General features: G+C 45.4%; 1 protein-coding gene across 3 annotated transcripts in view; it reads right to left on the bottom strand.

Moving 5' to 3' along the window:
- Positions 1 to 9,303, bottom strand: part of LOC142145032 (uncharacterized) — a 93,277-nt gene extending 83,974 nt beyond the window's left edge. For 2 of the 3 annotated variants that reach the window (XM_075204483.1, XM_075204485.1), the window contains exons 1-3: positions 9,265 to 9,303; positions 5,782 to 6,036; positions 1,058 to 1,609 (exon numbers count right to left, since the gene is read on the bottom strand). In XM_075204483.1, the coding sequence (XP_075060584.1) occupies positions 1,058 to 1,564 (507 nt within the window). In that variant the 5' untranslated portion in view covers positions 1,565 to 1,609; positions 5,782 to 6,036; positions 9,265 to 9,303. Of the gene's footprint in view, positions 1 to 1,057; positions 1,610 to 1,737; positions 2,049 to 5,781; positions 6,037 to 9,264 lie in introns of those variants that run through there. The other variant, XM_075204484.1, reaches the window with a different exon arrangement.
- Positions 9,304 to 24,207: the final 14,904 nt, after the last annotated feature.

Genomic DNA, 24,207 nt, shown 5'->3' with positions numbered 1-24,207 from the left:
TACATCAAAGTTGGGTTATTTATTATAATCTAATAATAAACAATTTGTTCTGATCTTAGCACATCCCAAGATGTGTCACTGACAAAATTGGCAGAAAAATCACATTCCAAGAGACAGACACAAAACAGACTTTTCCCCCGGCTCAGCTGTGTCCTGATTAACACACAGACCCTTCATAGGACTGAACCCATCCATCAATCACGTTCTGACTGTAATTAGCCACAATGAAAGTGCAAAAACATTCATGTGGAGCTGATACAGGATGAAAACTGACTATCTGGGGAACAGATTTAAAGTCAAATTTCATTGCCCAATGGTATATAATGGTTTTACATTACATTAGAGACAAAGACAAACACCTTTATACAACTAGACTATAAACTCCCACCTTAAACATTGCCACCGTATTCCTCCATGGGAGATGCTAACTATGCACCACTTATGTGTAAACACCCAGGGCAGGTCCTTCCCAAGTCATCAGGATGACAACACATTAGAACAAGGCATCCCATGAAGCCACTAGATTGCTAGCTCTTTGGGCAGAAGCATTCATTTTACACCCCAATTATAAACTCCTCAAATAAAATCCCCTGTAAAATCATAGGAAAGCATTCTAGTACATTGTAAGCTCAGAGGGCGACCTCCACTGTTCCACAAGTATATTATTAGTCTTAGAATATGCTAAGGATTTTTAGAAGACATTGTACATACATTTCACACATATTGTATATAAGACTATGGTAAATATCAGCTCTACAATCTCTCAGATATCAAATTTCCCCAGGGTGTGATAAGGTTTTCTAGACATGTGTAGGGTCCCATTAAACATTGCTGCAAACATGGCATCCACATGACCAAAGACAGCACATCTCAGTAGCACATAACTCATTCTCACTATAAATATTTTTTCATTGTCATTTTTCCTCATTGCATTTGACAGGAGACAGTTTCCAGCATATTAAGGTGTAATATGATATTACAGACCGTATATCACAGAGTGAGTGGCCTCCTTGGCTGAACCTTGTAACAGGGCAGGTTGGGCAGGAAGACCTCTTACCTTGGCATGAGTGGTGGTTGACGTATTACAGTCCACTCCTGTGATGCTCTTTGGGTTTCTCGAGGTCCAGTCAAATGGGATATCAATGGCATCCGGTGAAAAATGTCTTAAGCCCCGACTGTTATTATTATTGAAGTTCCCATGTGAGTTTTTGGCTAGCACCCTGGGGCTAATTCTTACAGTGCCCTCTTTGTAAGTGGCATCAGAGTGTCTGGAGAGTGTAATCTTCTTGATGGAACGTGCTTGAGATCCATTATTCCCATCTGTGGAACCACCAGCAGGACTATGAGGGTGAACAGTCTGTCTCTGAGCTGTTGAAAACATACAGGGGGATGGATTGGCCTGGGCCAAGTATTGAGACACACGGGCACTAAGGTTCTGTGACATGAAAGTGCTGTCCAGTATATCTACACCAGGACTAGAGGTAGATAAGTCAGGGCATTTTGGTATTGAGAGTCTTGTGCCGATGGTGAAAGGCTGCGGTTTTCTCATCATACTCTGTGACATTTTCTGTACGTCAGTTGGAGCTCATGGGTTGGTCCTCACAGAGTTCTGGGGAAAGACGAAATATATGTTCAATCTTAACATTTGGACATGAACTTCTTGTCTACCCTAAAACACAGAATCGGGACACACTGACCTCCCCTCCTCCTAATACACAGACATCAGGACCCACTGACCTGTCCCCTGGTCACTGTCTCACACAGGACCTGCATTCTCTCCTGTTCCCTGTGTCACACAGCAGCAGTCCCTGGCTGTCTCCTGCTCCGTCACACAGCAGCAGTCCCTGGCTGTCTCCTGCTCTGTCACACAGCAGCAGTCCCTGCCTCTCTCCTGGTCCCTGCCACATATCAGCAGTCCCTGACTCTCTCCCAGTCCCTGTGTCACACAGCAGCAGTCCCTGTCTCTCTCCTGGTCCCTGTCACATAGCAGCAGTCCCTTCCTGCCCCCGGTCCCTGTGTCACACAGCAGCAGTCCCTGGCTGTCTCCTGTTCCCTGTCACACAGCAGTCCCTGCCTCTATCCCAGTCCCTGTGTCACACAGCAGCAGTCCCTGGCTGTCTCCTGCTCCCTGTCACACAGCAGCAGTCCCTGTCTCTCTCCTGGTCCCTGTCACATAGCAGCAGTCCCTTCCTGCCCCCGCTCCCTGTGTCACACAGCAGCAGTCCCTGGCTGTCTCCTGGTCCCTGTCACACAGCAGCAGTCCCTGGCTGTCTCCTGTTCCCTGTCACACAGCAGTCCCTGCCTCTATCCCAGTCCCTGTGTCACACAGCAGCAGTCCCTGGCTGTCTCCTGCTCCCTGTCACACAGCAGCAGTCCCTGTCTCTCTCCTGGTCCCTGTCACATAGCAGCAGTCCCTTCCTGCCCCCGCTCCCTGTGTCACACAGCAGCAGTCCCTGGCTGTCTCCTGGTCCCTGTCACACAGCAGCAGTCCCTGGCTGTCTCCTGTTCCCTGTCACACAGCAGCAGTCCCTGCCTCTCTCCCAGTCCCTGTGTCACCCAGCAGCAGTCCCTGGCTGCCCCCCCTCCCCCTGCTCCCTGTCACACAGCAGCAGTCCCTGGCTGTCTCCTGGTCCCTGTCACATAGCAGCAGTCCCTTCCTGCCCCCGGTCCCTGTGTCACACAGCAGCAGTCCCTGACTGTCTCCTGCTCCCTGTCACACAGCAGCAGTCCCTGTCTCTCTCCTGGTCCCTGTCACATAGCAGCAGTCCCTTCCTGCCCCCGGTCCCTGTGTCACACAGCAGCAGTCCCTGTCTCTCTCCTGGTCCCTGTCACATAGCAACAGTCCCTTCCTGCCCCGGTCCCTGTGTCACACAGCAGCAGTCCCTGACTGTCTCCTGTTCCCTGTCACACAGCAGCATTCCCTGTCTCTCTCCTGGTCCCTGTCACATATTAGCAGTCCCTGCCTCTCTCCCAGTCCCTGTGTCACACACCAGCAGTCACTGGCTGTCTCCTGGTCCCTGTCACACAGCAGCAGTCCCTGGCTGTCTCCTGTTCCCTGTCACACAGCAGCATTCCCTGGCTGCCCCCCCCCCCCCCCCTCCCCCTGGTCCCTGTCACACAGCAGCAGTCCCTGGCTCTCTCCCAGTCCCTGTGTCACACAGCAGCAGTCCCTGGCTGTCTCCTGTTCCCTGTCACATAGCAGCAGTCCCTTCCTGCCCCCGGTCCCTGTGTCACACAGCAGCAGTCCCTGGCTGTCTCCTGTTCCCTGTCACACAGCAGCAGTCCCTGCCTCTCTCTCAGTCCCTGTGTCACACAGCAGCAGTCCTTGCCTCTCTCCCAGTCCCTGTGTCACCCAGCAGCAGTCCCTGCCTCTCTCCCAGTCCCTGTGTCACCCAGCAGCAGTCCCTGCCTCTCACCCAGTCCCTGTGTCACCCAGCAGCAGTCCCTGGCTGCCCCCCCTCCCCCTGCTCCCTGTCACACAGCAGCAGTCCCTGCCTCTCTCCCAGTCCCTGTGTCACCCAGCAGCAGTCCCTGCCTCTCTCCCAGTCCCTGTGTCACACAGTAGCAGTCCCTGGCTGTCTCCTGCTCCCTGTCACACAGCAGCAGTCCCTTCCTGCCCCCGGTCCCTGTGTCACACAGCAGCAGCAGTCCCTGGCTGTCTCCTGTTCCCTGTCACATAGCAGCAGTCCCTTCCTGCCCCCGGTCCCTGTGTCACACAGCAGCAGTCCCTGGCTGTCTCCTGTTCCCTGTCACACAGCAGCATTCCCTGTCTCTCTCCTGGTCCCTGTCACACAGCAGCAGTCCCTGCCTCTCTCCCAGTCCCTGTGTCACACAACAGCAGTCCCTGCCTCTCTCCCAGTCCCTGTGTCACACAGCAGCAGTCCCTGGCTGTCTCCTGTTCCCTGTCACACAGCAGCAGTCCCTGCCTCTCTCCCAGTCCCTGTGTCACACAGCAGCAGTCCCTGGCTGTCTCCTGGTCCCTGTCACACAACAGCAGTCCCTGCCTCTCTCCCAGTCCCTGTGTCACACAGCAGCAGTCCCTGGCTGTCTCCTGTTCCCTGTCACATAGCAGCAGTCCCTGACTCTCTCCTGGTCCCTGTCACACAGCAGCAGTCCCTGCCTCTCTCCCAGTCCCTGTGTCACACAGCAGCAGTCCCTGGCTGTCTCCTGTTCCCTGTCACACAGCAGCAGTTCCTGTCTCTCTCCCAGTTCCTGTGTCACCCAGCAGCAGTCCCTGTCTCTCTCCCAGTCCCTGTGTCACCCAGCAGCAGTCCCTGCCTCTCTCCCAGTCCCTGTGTCACACAGCAGCAGTCCCTGGCTGTCTCCTGTTCCCTGTCACCCAGCAGCAGTCCCTGTCTCTCTCCCAGTCCCTGTGTCACCCAGCAGCAGTCCCTGCCTCTCTCCCAGTCCCTGTGTCACCCAGCAGCAGTCCCTGGCTGTCTCCTGTTCCCTGTCACACAGCAGCAGTCCCTGCCTCTCTCCCAGTCCCTGTGTCACCCAGCAGCAGTCCCTGGCTGTCTCCTGTTCCCTGTCACACAGCAGCAATCCCTGCCTCTCTCCCAGTCCCTGTGTCACCCAGCAGCAGTCCCTGGCTGCCCCCCCTCCCCCTGCTCCCTGTCACACAGCAGCAGTCCCTGCCTGTCTCCTGGTCCCTGTCACATAGCTGCAGTCCCTGTCTCTCTCCCAGTCCCTGTGTCACCCAGCAGCAGTCCCTGCCTCTCTCCCAGTCCCTGTGTCACCCAGCAGCAGTCCCTGGCTGTCTCCTGTTCCCTGTCACACAGCAGCAGTCCCTGCCTCTCTCCCAGTCCCTGTGTCACCTAGCAGCAGTCCCTGCCTCTCTCCCAGTCCCTGTGTCACCCAGCAGCAGTCCCTGGCTGTCTCCTGTTCCCTGTCACACAGCAGCAGTCCCTGCCTCTCTCCCAGTCCCTGTGTCACCCAGCAGCAGTCCCTGGCTGTCTCCTGTTCCCTGTCACCCAGCAGCAGTCCCTGTCTCTCTCCCAGTCCCTGTGTCACCCAGCAGCAGTCCCTGCCTCTCTCCCAGTCCCTGTGTCACCCAGCAGCAGTCCCTGGCTGTCTCCTGTTCCCTGTCACACAGCAGCAGTCCCTGCCTCTCTCCCAGTCCCTGTGTCACCCAGCAGCAGTCCCTGGCTGTCTCCTGGTCCCTGTCACACAGCAGCAGTCCCTGCCTCTCTCCCAGTCCCTGTGTCACCCAGCAGCAGTCCCTGGCTGCCCCCCCTCCCCCTGCTCCCTGTCACACAGCAGCAGTCCCTGGCTGTCTCCTGGTCCCTGTCACACAGCAGCAGTCCCTGTCTCTCTCCCAGTCCCTGTGTCACCCAGCAGCAGTCCCTGGCTGTCTCCTGTTCCCTGTCACCCAGCAGCAGTCCCTGTCTCTCTCCCAGTCCCTGTGTCACCCAGCAGCAGTCCCTGCCTCTCTCCCAGTCCCTGTGTCACCCAGCAGCAGTCCCTGGCTGTCTCCTGTTCCCTGTCACACAGCAGCAGTCCCTGCCTCTCTCCCAGTCCCTGTGTCACCCAGCAGCAGTCCCTGGCTGTCTCCTGGTCCCTGTCACACAGCAGCAGTCCCTGCCTCTCTCCCAGTCCCTGTGTCACCCAGCAGCAGTCCCTGGCTGCCCCCCCTCCCCCTGCTCCCTGTCACACAGCAGCAGTCCCTGGCTGTCTCCTGGTCCCTGTCACACAGCAGCAGTCCCTGTCTCTCTCCCAGTCCCTGTGTCACACAGCAGCAGTCCCCGGCTGCCCCCGGTAATCCCCCCGGCAGGCACCCACCTTCCTGGTGAGGTTGAGCAGGCACAGCACGCAGCTCAGCACGGATTGCCGGAACTCCTCGGATGTCAGCCAGTCCCAGAGCCGCTGGAGCAGGATGGAGAGGCGGGACCCGGCCCAGCGAGCCCCCTTCCTGAGCTGACGACCCCCGGACACGGCGGCTCTACTGCCCAGAGCCCGGAGCAGCACAGTGCGGAGCAGGAGCAGCGGGGCGGGCATAGTGGGTGGGGGTCAGACGGTCAGCGCCCTCCGGACACTCTGCCAAGGGGATAACGATACCCTGTGTTATAATATACTACTAAGTAATAATAATACTCTGTATAATATACTGCCAAGTAATAATAATACTCTGTATAATATACTACTAAGTAATAATAATACTCTGTATAATATACTGCCAAGTAATAATAATACTCTGTATAATATACTGCCAAGTAATAATAATACTCTGTATAATATATTGCCAAGTAATAATAATACCCTACATTGTACTGCAAAGGGATAATAATACTCTATATAATATACTGCCAAGTAATAATAATACTCTGTATAATATTCTGCCAAGTAATAATAATACTCTGTATAATATATTGCCAAGTAATAATAATACTCTGTATAATATACTGCCAAGTAATAATAATACCCTTTATTGTACTGCAAAGGGATAATAATATTCTATATAATATACTGTTAAGGGATAATGATACTCTATAATATACTACTAGGGGATAATGGTACTGTATATTATACTACTAGGGGATAATGATACTGTATAATATACTGCTAAGTAATAATAATACTGTATAATACTAGTAGGGGATAATGATTCTCTATAATATCCTGCTATGGGATAATGATACTCTAGAATATACTGCTAAGTAATAATAATACTGTAATATACTACTAGGGGATAATGATACTCTGTAATATACTACTAAGTAATAATGATACTCTGTAATATACTACTAAGTAATAATGATACTCTTCTATACAAAGTAATAATAATAATTTATAATATACTACTAGTCATAATAATATCCTATAGAATGTACTTGTAAGTAATAATAATACTATATAATATACTACTAGTCATAATAATACTCTGAAATATACTACTAGTCATAATAATACTCTATAATATACTACAAAGGGATAATAATACTCTATTTTATACTACTAAGCAATAATACCCTATATAATATACTTCTAGTAATAATACTCTATATTATACTAGTCATAATAATATACAATATAATATAATAATACTCTATAATATACTATTAAGTAATAATACTCTAATATACTACTAGTAATAACAATAATACTCTAATATGCTTCTAGTAATAATGGGCCTGATTTATTAAGGAAAGTAAAGCAAAAAAAAAGAGTAACTTTGAACCTTGGCAAAACCATGTTGCATTGGAGGGGGAGGTAAATATAAAATGTGGGGCAGATTTATAGTTGGGGTAGAACATGTCCTAGATCACCTTTTAATGTCAGTGTAACAATAAAGCTATCAGGTATTTGTGTTCTACATAAAAACCAGACAGTATTTTCCTTATGTGCCAAATAATAAACTATTTTGCACCCCTTGTACTGTAACATGGATTTGCCAAGGTTCAAAGTTACTCATTTTTTGCTTTACTTTCCTTAATGAATCAGGCCCAATAGTACTAACCTATATAATAGGATATATAATGGATCCTATAATAACTAGTAATCACAATATATTTACCACACATCACTAGTGATAGTAATACTCTATATAATACATCACTAAGCAGTAATAATACTGTATATAACAGTGATAGGAAACAGATGACCCCAAGCTCTATGCCCCAGATTAATCCCCTGGGAGTAATGTACACTGACAGCGCACTTTATCGATGTAATACCCTGTATATATAATATTACTGACTTACTGCATAATCAGTTACTTGTCATGTCATCCAGTACTCTGTAACACTTGTACATTAGAAGAAAGAACATTCCTTACTACTGTACATTATATTAGGATGACAACTAATATCCTTATTACAGCATTATTAGCCACTATATGATGAGTATATAATGCTCACATTCCACACAAGATCCTCCGCTCAAAATACTTTCCTATGACATTACACTCACATATGTCTAAGCACATGGAGCATAGTACAAACCGGTAGCGTCCCCAGCAATCTATTGTTACTGACCATGGGTATTATGTGACTCTAACTACTCCTATGCAATATTATATGTTCTATAAAGCATGGAAGATAGTAGATGTGTAAACTGCTTCCAGTATAGAGAAAAAGAGGGACTGTACAGCTCACTTGGTCAATTCTGAAAAAATGGGACACATACTGTAAACTGGGACTATCCCTGAAGATTAAGGGCATTTGGACTTTATACATTCAGTTGAATAACATTGCATGTTAGTGCAGATTGGCAGCATGTCGGGTACCCCTCAACCTTTTATACCGACAGTCTACTGGGCACCCTGGCATACCCGCTGCCTACACACATGACATTAATACTGTACGATGGGCCCTGGTTACTCGGTACTGCTGTTTTATATGAGGCTAAAGCATTCAGTAGTAGGAGCAACATTATACCGAAATATTACATTCAGTTATCTCCTACTCATATTCCTAAATGCAGATATTGTACGGTGACTAGTATATAGTATATACCTTAACTGGACACTATTCCCCACACACTGATATCCAGGTGTACTATTCTTACTCTGGTTTAATAATCAGTACACAGAAACCTATCCTGTGCAGGATTTGTAGACTATTACTGACCACTCTGGAGATCTGCAGAACATCGCTCTGTTCCATCTACCCCCTAACAGATACATAGTGATATATTCTGCAGATTATTACATTACTGACCTCTCTAGAGATCTGCAGAACATCGCTCTGTTCCATCTACCCCCTAACAGATACATAGTGATATATTCTGCAGATTATTACATTACTGACCTCTCTAGAGATCTGCAGAACATTGCTCTGTTCCATCTACCCCCTAACAGATACATAGTGATATATTCTGCAGATTATTACATTACTGACCTCTCTAGAGATCTGCATAACATCGCTCTGTTCCATCTACCCCTAACAGATACATAGTGATATATTCTGCAGATTATTACATTATTGACCTCTCTAGAGATCTGCAGAACATTGCTCTGTTCCATCTACCCCCTAACAGATACATAGTGATATATTCTGCAGATTATTACATTACTGACCTCTCTAGAGATCTGCATAACATCGCTCTGTTCCATCTACCCCTAACAGATACATAGTGATATATTCTGCAGATTATTACATTATTGACCTCTCTAGAGATCTGCAGAACATTGCTCTGTTCCAACTACACTATTGTTCTTTGTGTCCTTTATAATGCTAGTGACTTGTGCATCTCCGTTGAAAGGCAGTTCCATGCACCCACGACTACCTCCGGCACATTATCCCTGTATTAAGCAGTGGCTCTTACCTTGGGTCAGGGAGAGAGTCCCACGTGTGGCTGTTCTCCTGCACTGTGATATCCATCCTATCACCTGGTCCTATATACCCCATTCCTCTCCCATGTGATGGCTGATGGGGGAGAGCAGCTGGGCTGGGGGCAGCTGTAAGCTTCTGTTAGTGGCACATTAACCCTTGCAGAGTGCTAAATGTCTCCTCCGCAGATTCTCCCACTTATTCAGGAGAGAATACGGAAGATCCATGAGAAAATTATTTTTATTCTCCCCCAATCACAACTAAGGAAGAGGGGGAACTGCTCCAAATATAACACTTTTCTGTAACATGAATTCATGGGGCCCCAGACCAGAAACAGACTTTATTGCCATCTGATGTCACAAAATTATTATCAAATGCGTCCATGTAATAGATGACTACAGTATAAATATATTCCTTTGTCCAGTGACTGACCTCCAGCTGTGGACATCATAGGGCAGATGTGACCACCGCAAATACAGGTATACTAGAAGCTCACACCCACCCTCACGGGCAATATGGGGTGATATCCAGCTGTTACCACACGCAATGTCACTCCTTCTCATCTATCATCTTTGATTTATAATAAGCCACCATGTTCTCTAGTCACAAGAGCTTACAGTTTATGGCAACTGTTTTATGAAACAGAAACCATAGCAGCCTTTTAGGATCACTCTTGGTCCATCTATAGAGGTCACACCAAGATTAATTAAGTGCTAAATGTATCTCAGCAGTTCAAAATTTAGAAAAACTCAAAACACTGAACCTGAGGGCTGTCCTGAGTGTAAAAGAGCAGGACCCACACCTTAATATTTCACTGGGGTGGATAGCTTCACAGAGCAAGCATTTGTGGAAGGGAGGAGCTGGACGTGGTTTCTAGTAAAATATGGAGTTGGCGCACTAATCTGCCTCATTTTCCGTTGCAGTGCAGAAAGGAGATGACATTTTGCAGAGTGACATTATTGAAATGAGATAAAGGGGTAAACAAGCATTTTTAGGGGTTATTCCTTGCTGTATGTAGGGATACACGGCCATTTCTACTCCACAAAAGGAAGGAATTTTGCGTCAGTCCTCAGTTGGTGGATATTGGGTCTCGTGTTATACTTTGGAAATTGATGTGATCTGGTGTCAAGTTCTGCACAGTATGAATCTCCCAAATTGTCCCCTCTCATCAGCTAAGCACACTTCCAGCATGCAAAGAGCAGACAGTAGGTGTACACCTTGCAGTGCGCTGGGACGACCAGGTATTGCCTGGTCGTCCATATCACCTGTCTCTCTACATCACACCGTGTACCTGCGTATCACCTGTCTCTCTACATCACACCGTGTACCTGCGTATCACCTGTCTCTATACATCACACCGTGTACCTGCGTATCACCTGTCTGTCTACATCACACCATGTACCTGCGTATCACCTGTCTATATACATCACACCGTGTACCTGTGTATCACCTGTCTCTATACATCACACCGTGTACCTGTGTATCACCTGTCTCTATACATCACACTGTCTACCTGCGTATCACCTGTCTCTCTACATCACACCGTGTACCTGCGTATCACCTGTCTCTATACATCACACTGTCTACCTGCGTATCACCTGTCTCTATACATCACACTGTCTACCTGCGAATCACCTGTCTCTATACATCACACCGTGTACCTGCGAATCACCTGTCTCTATACATCACACCGTGTACCTGCGTATCACCTGTCTCTCTACATCACACCGTGTACCTGCGTATCACCTGTCTCTATACATCACACCGTGTACCTGCGTATCACCTGTCTCTATACATCACACCGTGTACCTGTGTATCACCTGTCTCTCTACATCACACCGTGTACCTGCGTATCACCTGTCTCTCTACATCACACCGTGTACCTGCGTATCACCTGTCTATATACATCACACCGTGTACCTGTGTATCACCTGTCTCTATACATCACACCGTGTACCTGTGTATCACCTGTCTCTATACATCACACTGTCTACCTGCGTATCACCTGTCTCTCTACATCACACCGTGTACCTGCGTATCACCTGTCTCTATACATCACACTGTCTACCTGCGTATCACCTGTCTCTATACATCACACTGTCTACCTGCGTATCACCTGTCTCTATACATCACACCGTGTACCTGCGAATCACCTGTCTCTATACATCACACCGTGTACCTGCGAATCACCTGTCTGTCTACATCACACCGTGTACCTGCGTATCACCTGTCTCTATACATCACACCGTGTACCTGCGTATCACCTGTCTCTATACATCACACCGTGTACCTGTGTATCACCTGTCTCTATTCATCACACCGCGTACCTGTGTATCACCTGTCTTTATACATCACACTGCGTATCATTATTGGGACACTTGGAGTAAACTATGACTGATCTCATGTGGGACAGTTGGTATTAATGTGGCTGATCTCAGGTGCGGCAGATGAACAGTAACACCATGGGGTAATATGAGCTCGGGTTGTATTGAGACTGACCTTAGGTTGAAACAGATTTTGGTAGTGAAGATGGAAACCCCACAGTGAGAATATATGGACATTAGTTATTCTGTCTGACCCCCAGAGGGTGAAACGTTTGCAGTATATTTACCAATATTGGATCTAGAGTCGGTGCTCCACCTTATTGTCTGGTCATCATGGATATAAAATAATCTTGAACATATGGATGAAGATAGTAAGAAGATGGCCAGAGCTGATATGGGAATGAGGTACCAGACATGTCCTATGTTGCGTACCCCGTAACCAGTATAGGGTGCCGCAGTCACAGCCCCTCTCATGGAGGCAAAGAGCGGAATGATGATTATAGAGGCTCTGGTCCCATCTAACCATATTATAGGATTACATGAAACTGGGTACATTACAGCTATACGAGCTGGAACAGTTAACATTCTCGTGGGGTGAGCTCACTGCCCGTGTGTGACCCCAACTCTCTGGGAGTGATTTCATTCACTTTCTAACAGGAGTTGGCTGCAATAGTCACATGATATCATCTGAGACCATCTTTAACCCTTCATGAGCCACAAATCATGAACAGGGTTAACTAATCACGAAACAGATAACGGAGAGCTTCTGAAAGTGGGGGTGGAGGCTTCGAAGAGTGATGTCACATGAAAGTGCCCCCACCCTCCGTTTTGTGTAGATAAGTAGTCTGAGCAAAATAATGCCACCTATTACTGAGCACTATATTTTAATGTATAGGAATTCCACTGAGGCTGCGCCCACATTTTCGTTATTTCCTCCGCGTGCGGTCAGTGGTGCACAATCGTTTTTCGCGCTCCTACCATCGCACATTCTCTTCTGGAGAGTACATCTGTGGGTGTAAGCGCTCTCACTGTCCTGATGACCCGGAATAGTGTTTACACAGATACAGTAGGTATAGTGCTGTCCACACCCATAGGCCACTCCTACTACTTGACCTGAGCGCAAAGCTAAGGGCCCGGTGGGGAATTGGCTCAGCATAGGTTGAGCCCCTCAGCGGTATCTCTTCAGGCCTTACTGGAGCCCAATGATACAATCAAAAACCAATAACTTCCAATCACAATGTTCTACACCGCCGTACATGGCGGTATAAACTGATCAGCCATGATCCGTCGAGGCATGGACTCCACAAGACCTTTAAAGGTGTCTTGTGGTATCTGGCTCCATCTGCCTCCATGGCTCGGACTTGTGTTTCCAGCACATCCCAGAGATGCTCAAACGGATTGAGATCTGGGGAATTTGGAGGCCAAGTCAACACCTTGAACTCTTTGTCATGTTCCTCAAACCATTCCTGAACAATTGTTGCAGTGTGGCAGGGCGCATTGTCCTGCTGAAAGAGGGGCAAACCTTCACTCCCAACGCGCATCAATGAGCCTTGGGGGCCCATAACCCTGTCGCCGGTTCACCGGTTGTCCTTCCTTGGACCACCTTTGGTAGATATGGACCAATGTGTACCAGGTACACCCCACAAGACCTCCCGTTTTAGAGATGCTCTGACCCAGTCGTCTAGCCATCACAATTTGGCTCTTGTCAAGTCACTCAGATCCTTACACTTGCCCAATACACAGGTGCCATCATAAGGAGATAATGTTATTCTCTTCACTTGTCAGTGATTTTAATGTTGTGGCTGATCGGTGTATATACCAACATACCCAATATCAATCTAATCGTTGTAAATCGACTTATTGCCATTGCGGTCATTTCACTGCCGAAAGTGTGCAGCCACCATGACAGGCACATACCGTCCTCTTGTCTAATGAGATTACTGGGGTATTTACATGGTAAAGTCACTGATCTATCTGCCTCGTCCTCTTAACAGCTGCCCCCCCTCCCAATAACATCACCAAATACTTTCTCTCCCCCCCCACCCAGCAGTTGCCCAGCACCTGTCAGTCTCAGCGCAAAGCTGGACCAGGCTGCCTACTGCAGAGACGCAATGCTAGACTGAGAGTTATTGGTAATTCACAACCAATCAGTGCAGAGATCTATACAAGTGAATGTATGTAGCTCTGTTATGTCCTCTTTATATGTTCGACATATATTATGTTACCCAATATAGTAATATTGCACATTATTGTATATACCACTAATCATTTCATCTGTGGATTCTGGCCTTAGATTTGTATTATTCTCATTCTGTAGATTTATTTGTCTCCCAGATTCCGGTATATTTACATAATTTGTTTTATCTGTCTTTTATTGATACTATGTATCGTAACTGTTTATGTCTTTATTCAGTGATATATTAATTACAGGATTCATAAGTCATGTAGTATTTACAGTGTAACACCGGGAACGAGCGTCGTGTGGTGTTTTGTCCTAATTTATAGCTGTGAACATTCACCTTGAACGTAGACAGTAACACAGATATAAACATTAACCATTATCTTGTCACTCTATGGAATTTACTTGTGTCATGATCCCCTCAATGTACAGCGCTACACAATATGTTGGTGCCAGTGATCGAAGTGAACATTTAGAAGTGGCGGTATGGAAAATGTGATGGGAATTTAAGTGAATGGAATGTGATAGTTTTACAATGAAGGTAGTAGGAGAAGTGGTGGCATGACATACCCCTGTATACCCCCACTTCCACCACTGTGTGTATATATGTGTGTGTGTATATATATAATGTAATGTAAGTGACTGGGGTGTGATAGTGTTACAATGAGGACAGATGGCAGTGTGACCTACCCCTGCATGCCCCCACTTCTACCCCCCACCAAAGTATATATATATATATATATATATATATATATATATATATATATATATACACACATACACAAGTTAACCCGTGCATGATACTCATGCATTCTAGTCAAATCAAGCTACTTAAGGTCTTAAAAAGGTTCTTGTCATGCATTTGGGCCATAGCCCAGGCCTCCTCAGGGGAAGAGCGTTAGTTCCCGACGCAAGCGGCCTTTTTAATGTGTGTTCATGAGGTAAAATTACCTCACGAAAATGAGTTTGACCCCTCAACTCGTAAATTTAGCCTTTACTATCCCTCCCACGGGGGGAAGGGGGGATGATGGAAGTTAACTGACTTGACTATTCTAATTTTTTTGTCAAATAATGTCAGTATACCAAATTTCAGGTCAATTGGATGAGCCCTTTCTGAGAAAAGTTTTTTCCACACACACACACACACACACACACACACACACACACACACACTAACGCACGCCTCTACACATGTGTGTTCATGAGGTAAAATTACCTCACGAAAATGAGTTTGAGCCCTACCAAATTTCAGCCCTTTTTGAATTTTTTCCCCCACACACACTAAGAATTTAGTAGGTCAGTGTATAACTCTGCCCAGCAGGTGGCGCTGCAACTTGTTGTTTTTTTTCCACACACACACAGACAGACGCCACTAAGCATTTATATATTATATATATATATATATATATATATATATATATATATATATTTGTGTGTGTGTGTGTGTGTATATATATATATATATATATATATATATATATGTAAGTGACTGGAATGTGATAGTGTTCCAGTGAAGGCAGTAGGAGAGGTGGTGGTATGACATACCTCCGTATACCCCCACTTTCACCACTGGGTTGTACTATATAAATATAGGATGATCTAGTGTGATACATTGAGCGCCTCCCAGAGTGCCACATGTACCTGTAGGCAGAATAAGGTGGCAGTGTTACCATACAATGGAAGAAGTTGGCGGAGTGAGACTGGAGGTGAAGGCGCTTTTTCACTTCGCCACAGAACTTGGCAGGTATGGAGCCTCATTCTATACTGGGGCCCAGTTTGGCACCTCCATGTTGCAGTTTGTCAGAGAAGCGCATTATAGCAGGTCCTCCGAGCAGCTCCACATGTTATACAACCCTGACGTCCCTGCTTCTTATCAGTTATTTACATCATAAATGCGGCTAAAGCTGGGTACACACTACACTGTTTTCGGCCAATAATCGGCTCAATCAGCCGACATACGACCACTCGTTCAAAAGTGGGGTCAGTGTGTGCAGTGACACGATGGTCGAAAGTCTGCCCAAATGGACGATTGTCACCTCATTTGGTTGGTCGTACAGTTTAATATTTTCGTTCCAATCTCGTTTCCGCTGTGTAGTGTGTATAAACTTCCCACCGATCCACAACAGTGAGTACGAAATTACAGTCATTGCTCACGACAACATGGCTGTAAAAAGTCGCTAAAGGGACGTCCGCTCTTCCCTTTATCGTCCTAAACAAGGCTAGTGTGTATGCAGTCCATGGACCGAGCGATCGGACCATCGATCGCATGTAAAATCGCTCGGCATAAAAAGTTGGTGGAAATTTCTGTAGTGTGTACCCAGCTTAAGCGGGCAGTATTTTAGGAGAACAATTCAAAGATTTATGTAATGAAAGGAGTAAAATAAAGTGGTAGGAGGGTGAATTTTTGATGCGTCATCTGCACTTTTGCACAGTTCCCGGAGCAATGGTGCAACAACCCGGTGTTTTGCTGTGTGTATGGAGTGCGCCTTATGAATGACGCCCTCCTGTCACCTTACCTGGAGTCTCCCGCACTCTGTCATAGCCAAGGGCAGCTGAAATAATTCTCCTTAAAGAGATGAACACTGTCAGACATGGTAAATGTTGCAAGAGGGCACATACAAATCAATAAATCATAGTTATCTGAAGGTGGACAACCCTGACACAGCTATTCTCTCTGGCAGAGAACAGCACATGATACATGCGGATGGCTGGAGATATTAGGAGAATCCTGAGTATGATAGGACAGGGTGCTGGCACAGGGAGAGTCACCGCACACAATGAGGGTTCTGTTCACGTGTGATGTATGTTAGGGGACACGCCAGCTGACAGGGGACACCTGCTCCCATCTGACTCACTGACAATAGATGTTCCGGCTTCTGGGTGTGACACAAACACTCTCAGAAACTATTCCTGGCAGCTAAGTGCGGTGAGGTGGGCACAGTGCGTCTAATCCACATATAGCCCACGCTTGGCACACACCATCCCAACTGGCCTTTATCTTCACAGTGTTAACTACATTTATGGTTTTAGCCAAAGTCACAAACACTTTGCACTTTCTTGTGAATGTGATCTGGGAAATCAGTGTGATGACACTAACCAGGGCAGGAAGGAATTTCCTTAAATTAAAATCCAGCTTCCTTCTCCCCCCACCAATGTTTATGTTCCCATGTTTTCAAACTCGGTTCCACTTGGCTTTTTAAAGTCAGAACTGTATAGCATAACTGAGGCGTGAACAAGCGCTACTGAGGGTGAAGGTGAAGGAGGCTGTCACGTCTGTTTCTGTCGCCTTCCTCGTCTCTCGTACTCGCTTATACTCAAGCGCCCGCCTGAGGGTGACTCATTGTCTGCAGCCTGTACCACGGGAATACGTCAAGATTAAAACCTTGCTACATTTTTCTTTCATGTTTTTACTTTGGAGAACAACTATTCTCTTATATTTTATAATGAATTTCAGTTTATGCCTCTCCCTCTCACAATTTTGGATCCCTAAAAAATTTGCGCCAACCCACCCTAAAAACAAATCTTAGGCTGCAGTCCAGTCAGCCTATTGGATAATCAGGTCCTGGAGAGATGGGTGCAGTACAGTTCTACAAGGAGTATTTTCATATATTGCACTATGAGAATCTTCTTGTACTGTTTGCATAAAGCTCATTTTCTGGTAGACAGAATGAAGCCGCTGATTGGTACAGACCTTTTTATAGACCAATTGTGTACTACCAATCAACAAACAGGTAATCAGATTTTATTATGAATATTTAGTACATGGATATCATTTTCTATTAATTTGTCAATAATATTAATAATATTTGGTGATAACAAAGTAATGATATAAAATACACTATTACCATTGGATGCAGACATAATCTCTAACTAAGTAAAGAATTAGCACTAATTGTGACACGTTTACAGTCTGATCTACGTCATATTCATCTTGTATTTATTTATGTAAATCAGGAAGTGACTTTAGTCCATAATATGTTTGTTGTGACTGTAACAGTCTGTTTCCAATAACCAGCCATATAATTAATGTGACGCCAGGAAACATGCGCTGAGCGTACTGACAATGCCGGTCCCATGTCCTGTATACTGAGATACAGAAGTGTCCTCTGCAGCATTATATACTTAGATACGGTCTATATATATATATATACACACAGTAGTAGTATAGAGATGGAGTGTAATCATGATGTTCCGGATTACAGTCATTTCCAGAAGCATTTAGTGTCATGTAGGACAACAATAGGGACCTCAATGTGTTTCTTCCTGGTAAAATGCTTTATAAATAACGGAGTAGGGGTAAGCAGCCGACACACTGGGCTGGGCCGGGTGAGACCAGAGGCTAGAGGGCACTGCCCCCGGCATGGGTCATCCTGCCACGATGCTCTGGGAGATCTAGATTATATATATATGAATGTTCTTATTCTACACTGCTACGACGTGACTAGGCTGTGGCTAAGGGGCACATTTATCAACCACCTCATAACATGAAAAATCGTTTTCAGTCCTGATCGCATTGATAAGGTTTGAACTATCATCATCATCATCATTTATTTATATAGCGCCAACATATTCCGTAGCGCTTTACAATTGGGGACAAACATAATAAACTAATAAACAAACTGGGTAAAACAGACAAAGAGGTGAGAAGGCTGCTCCCAAGCTTACAGTCTATGGGATTGTAACTATTTCTCATATTTATGAATAAAGCAACACAGGAACAGAAGTTCAGAAAAACTGCTGTTCCTGTGAAGTTCAAAACTTACCACTGTCTCTTCACTTCCGAAGAAGTATGAGGATTGAACACACTTTTTAGTTTCATAAATAGGACCCTAGAGATGACTGTAGTTTGATCTCTTTACCTGGCACTGGTCTATAGATATGAACCAGGGCACCATGTTGCTCTCTGTCAGGTAACACGTTAGATTCATGTAGATGACAGTGGAACATGAGATCTGTTTCTTATTCAATCTTCCTGGAATTCTCAGACTTTACATAACATAAAAGTGACTATTTGGAAACTAGTTTCTGATTTTGTGTTTTTCACTCTCTGCCTAATCTCCGCATTGTATCCACGCCTTATACACTATCCACAGTGATGGTTGTATTGTTGCATTGGGTGTGATCCCAAGAACTGACAATCTCCCATGTGTGGATGGAATGCTGATACAGATACTCGACGGGGAGCTGTGTACAATACATGGCATATTCTATTTTTGTACTATAAACACACGTCTCACACAACAGGTTTAAAGCCCCGGCAGCTGAGTGTCACAATCAGCCCATTGTGTTTCCCTGATCACAGCTGTCTCTCACTAGAGCCATCTCATCACCAGAGAGAGTGTCAGCTGTCTCTTCCTACATAGTTCTCAACCATCTGTGGGGCCCCTGGGAGCCTGAGATTGACCCTTTGCGGGCCAGGCAGGTGTCACAGAGAAAACCATCTTTATTCCAGTAACCTCGACCTCTTCTGATCCAGGACCTCTGAGACACAAGTCTGACCCATGTCCAGTGATAGAGGTAACTGGTAAAGTGTATCCTGCTCTCTGAGGAAGAGTGGCGTTCCTGCAGTCTACCAGCAAGTTATTACGTACACATATATATATATATATAAAGAAATAACAGACAGATAGGTGGGTGAATAAAGGTGGGTGAATAAAGGTGGGTGAATAAAGGCGCCACCATAAGGGCAGCACGGTGGTGTAGTGGTTAGCACTTCTGCCTTACAGCACTGGGGTCATGAGTTCAATTCCTGACCATGGCCTTATCTGTGTGTAGTTTGTATGTTCTCCGTGTTTGCGTGGGTTTCCTCCGGGTACTCCGGTTTCCTCCCACACTCCAAAAACATACTGGTAAGTTAATTGGCTGCTAACAAATTGACACTAGTCTGTGTGTGTATGTTCGGAATTTAGACTGTAAGCCCCAATGGGGCAGGGACTGATGTGAGTGAGTTCTCTGTACATCGCTGCGGAATTAGTGGCGCTATATAAATAAATGGTGATGATGATATTGTGAACAAATGATATTGGTGCCAGAGCAAGTATATTCTAGCTTGGAGTACAATATACAGAATGTGATGAGTATCAGCAGAGTATATGCTTATACAGGCAGATATAATATGGAGGCATGGATGGTACTGTACCTGTGACGGAGGACCTTAGGTGTCTCATAGGTGTGTACAGTACCAATACGATATAGCATGCAGGAATACAGATCCCAAAACTGATATCATAAGAATGCAGTCATGTGTACCACAAATATACAGATGTTAAGGATAATGGCAAAGTCAATATAGATGATAATGGTATCAAACAGGGAGTGGATGACTGCTGGAGAATCAACAATAAATCTCTAATTTATGTCCAGAACATGCATATGTCAGTCAGCAGTGGATCAGCGTCAGTGTACGATTTGGTCACTGATCCTACTTTGTCAAAACGCACCCTACATCGTTACCGAGTATGTTAGGCTATGTGGACTAAGTTTGTTTAGCCGCCTATCGGATCCATCGCTGCTTGGTTATTTACTATGAAGACTTTGTGCCTCCCGCACCGACATATGCATGTTCTGGACATAAATTGGAGATTTATTGTTTATTCTACAGCAGTCATCCACTCCCTGTTTGATACCATTATCATCTATATTGACTTTGCCATTATCCTTAACATCTGTATATTTGTGGTACACATGACTGCATTCTTATGATATCAGTTTTGGGATCTGTATTCCTGCATGCTATATCGTATTGGTACTGTACACACCTATGAGACACCTAAGGTCCTCCGTCACAGGTACAGTACCATCCATGCCTCCATATTATATCTGCCTGTATATGCATATACTCTGCTGATACTCATCACATTCTGTATATTGTACTCCAAGCTAGAATATACTTGCTCTGGCACCAATATCATTTGTTCACAATACACCTTTTTTCACCCACCTATCTGTCTGTTATTTCTTTTGCGCCTAGGGGTTACATACCTTTATACACTTCCTCATTCAAGGGTTGGAACTTCCCTTTAGCTCTACCCCTGTAGGCAGCAACCCCCAAACCTACACCTTTATTTAAGGGAGCGCTGACCCACCCATTTTTTGCCTATATATATATATATAATTTCTCATCACTGGCCCTAACGGGCTCCAGCAGGCCAGATTGTAAGGATTGCACTCTGCTGAAGGTGGGATGATCAGTAACCCTACAAGTAGATTATTACCTCTGCGCTGATTGTGTTGGGGGAAACTGAATTTTACTGCATTCTGTTTTGGGGGGATTTAAGACTATTGATCCTATTTATCTATCAGGATAATTTTTATTGCCATGAACAAAATGATGCTGTGAGTCTCATTTACTGGCCAGAAACCGCAAGGATGAAGTTCCAGCCTCGCTGGGCCAACCTCTGCGGGTACCTACACATACAGGAGGGGGCGAGCTGGTAATAGATTTGGGGGTTTACCAACTCTGATATATAAAGAAATAGATAAACTTATACATATTTTAAAACCACTGAAGTTACTTTAATTAAATAATAAAACATATTTAAAATGATTTTTATCTATTATCTCCATCTTGAGATGGACGATCTGACCAACTACCAGGGAGACACTTGTGCAGCCACAGCTGGCAGGTACAGGCTCCTCACACGGAGCAGATATATGAACATTTATAGGTGGATGGTTTCCTGGAGATAACGGTATATAAGGTCAGCAGAGGTGGCGGGGGTCAGGGGTTATTCGGGCAGTAACTGTGTCTTACATTACCGGGGTAAGTCTGGGGCATCGGGTCCCCGTTAATGTAACACGGGTAATGTAAGAAAGAGGACAGTGTACAGTTTAGGGAAGTGTCCCTCCTGTGCTGATATTCCACATACAAATCACTGCAAGTTCCCTGGGACTTAGTTGGCAGTTCTGCTCATTACAGTCATAGTTAGGGAGCCCCCTGGTGTTAAAGAGAAGTATTGCAGGTCTGTATTTATCATCATCACCATTACCATTTATTTATATAGCGCCACTGAATCCGTAGGGCTGTACAGAGAACTCATTCACATCAATCCCTGCCCCATTGGAGCTTACAGTCTAAATTCCCTAACATACACACACAGAGATGTTCTCCCCGTGTTTGCGTGGGTTTCCTTCGGGTGCTCCGGTTTCCTCCCACACTCCAAAAACATACTGGTAGGTTAATTAGCTACTATCAAAATTGACCCTAATCTGTGTGTCTGTCTGTGTGTGTATATTAGGGAATTTAGACTGTAAGCTCCAATGGGGCAGGGACTGATACAAGTGAGTTCTCTGTACAGCGCTGCGGAATCAGTGGCGCTATATAAATAAATGATCATGATGATCTTGATTATATATTTTTTTAAATTTATATTATTATTTATTGTGTTATTTACATTATTACAAATTGTTTGACCAGTTGTTGCTGTCTTGTTCATGCTGCACTATTGTGAATTGTTTGCCCTACTTAATATGTATTCAAATCTTTATCCCCATCCCACATGTAGACAGTTAAGGGTAATTTATCAGAGTGTGAGATGCCATGTTGGCACAGTGATGGGTGTTTTGCTGGTGATAGTTGCCCTATACATGAAGGGGCTACCGCTAGCAACAGCCCCGGCTAGTGGAATGATTCCCTGGCTATTGCCAGCGCTGGTTTACCCTTGTCTTTGCATGGCAGTAAATGTAACGCAGCCATACCTGTTCTGTTATCGCCGTCTCAGGATGGTGAGAACACGCGACAACCTTTGTTCTTAATGTTTGTTATCTATTTCTGAAAGCCCAGATTCGTCTATGAGGTCCATTGTGCAGCTTACAGCAATACAAAATCAGCTGCAGACAGGGACCTACTGATCTATACACCCCAGGTTCTAAGGGGCCTATTTATCAAAACAGAAGAAAGCTCCAGCACAAAAGATGTATAACACAGTTATTACAGCGTTTCCCTGACCCACTATTACCCTTTGTGTAGCTGTCAGTACAAAGACAGTACTAACACATAGTAATGTAGGGACTGCCGTGTGCCAGGATTTGGTAAGGGGTTACTAATATAATGTAGGGACTGACGTGTGCCAGGATTTAATAAGGGGTTACTAATATAATGTAGGGACTGGCGTGTGCCAGGATTTGGTAAGAGCGCTACCAATATAATGTAGGGACTGCCGTGTGCCAGGATTTGGTAAGGGGCTACCAATATAATGTAGGGACTGCCGTGTGCCAGGATTTGGTAAGGGGCTACCAATATAATGTAGGGACTGCCGTGTACCAGGATTTGGTAAGAGCGCTACCAATATAATGTAGGACACAAGGGTGAACAAAGCCCATGAGATTCATCCTATTTTCATACCCCCAGCGTTCCTGATTTGAGGGCTATGTTCCACCATCCCAATTTTTGTCTTGAGCAGAGGTGCACTTAGGCATACTTACCAACTTTTGCAGCCAGCTGTCTGGGAGGGGGCTCCATCTTGGGGGTGTGGCCACGTGAATTGTGCCGTTTCAGCCTGTTGGTGCCCATTTCAGCCTATTGGTGGGTGGGGTGTTTAGCCCTGCCCCCACCTACTTCACAATCTAGGGGAGCTGGACCGGGGAGGTTGCCCTGCTCTCCCAGGAGTCCGTGGGAACTCCCAAATATTCGGGAGTCTCCCGGACATTCCAGGAGAGTAGACAACTATGCACTTAGGGGTGGGTTTTTCAGTTACCCAGAAACCCCCCTTTCTCTATTAATGGAACCCCCCCCAGTTAGTAGGCATATTAAATGCTCTATAACACATTGTCTGCAGCCTAGGACACATTTCCATGAGCATCTGCATAGCTTTACATGAACATTGGCCTCAACAAAATGGCCACAGTCACTCTTCTCTCTAGTGTATTATTTATACAGCTTGGTATCTAGTGCTCTAGTGTTTGTGTGACATAGAGAATACAGGCAGTAACTGTCCTGTTATCACTGCAGTCTGATGTCAGCGCTGGGTGAGTAACTACAACACGAAGTTTAATAGTTTTATTATAATTGGGTGTGAGAGGAGATTAATATTAGATTTGTAATGATATTAATTTGGTCCGATGTATGTAAAGCAGTGATCACATTAATGTGCAGCTTACTTTATGCCTCATTCCATTACATGTATGTACATTTTACTGTTCTAATTCTAGTTTTCATATCTGACTGCAGCACTTCTGCCTAATTTCTGTTTTGTATGCAGTTCTGAATTGTTTTGCTATGCAGAATGTACAGACACTGCACAGTACCACTTCTCTATGTAATTTCTATGCTGTAAATGTACAGACACTGCACAGTACCACTTCTCTATGTAATTTCTATGCTGTAAATGTACAGACACTGCACAGTACCACTTCTCTATGTAATTTCTATGCTGTAAATGTACAGACACTGCACAGTACCACTTCTCTATGTAATTTCTATGCTGTAAATGTACAG

The sequence above is a fragment of the Mixophyes fleayi genome, chromosome 3 (genome assembly GCF_038048845.1).
Source record: "Mixophyes fleayi isolate aMixFle1 chromosome 3, aMixFle1.hap1, whole genome shotgun sequence".
NCBI classification, from domain to species: domain Eukaryota; kingdom Metazoa; phylum Chordata; class Amphibia; order Anura; family Limnodynastidae; genus Mixophyes; species Mixophyes fleayi.
The sequence above is the reverse complement of the archived record's forward strand: the minus strand, read 5'-3'. Positions and strand labels throughout refer to the sequence as shown.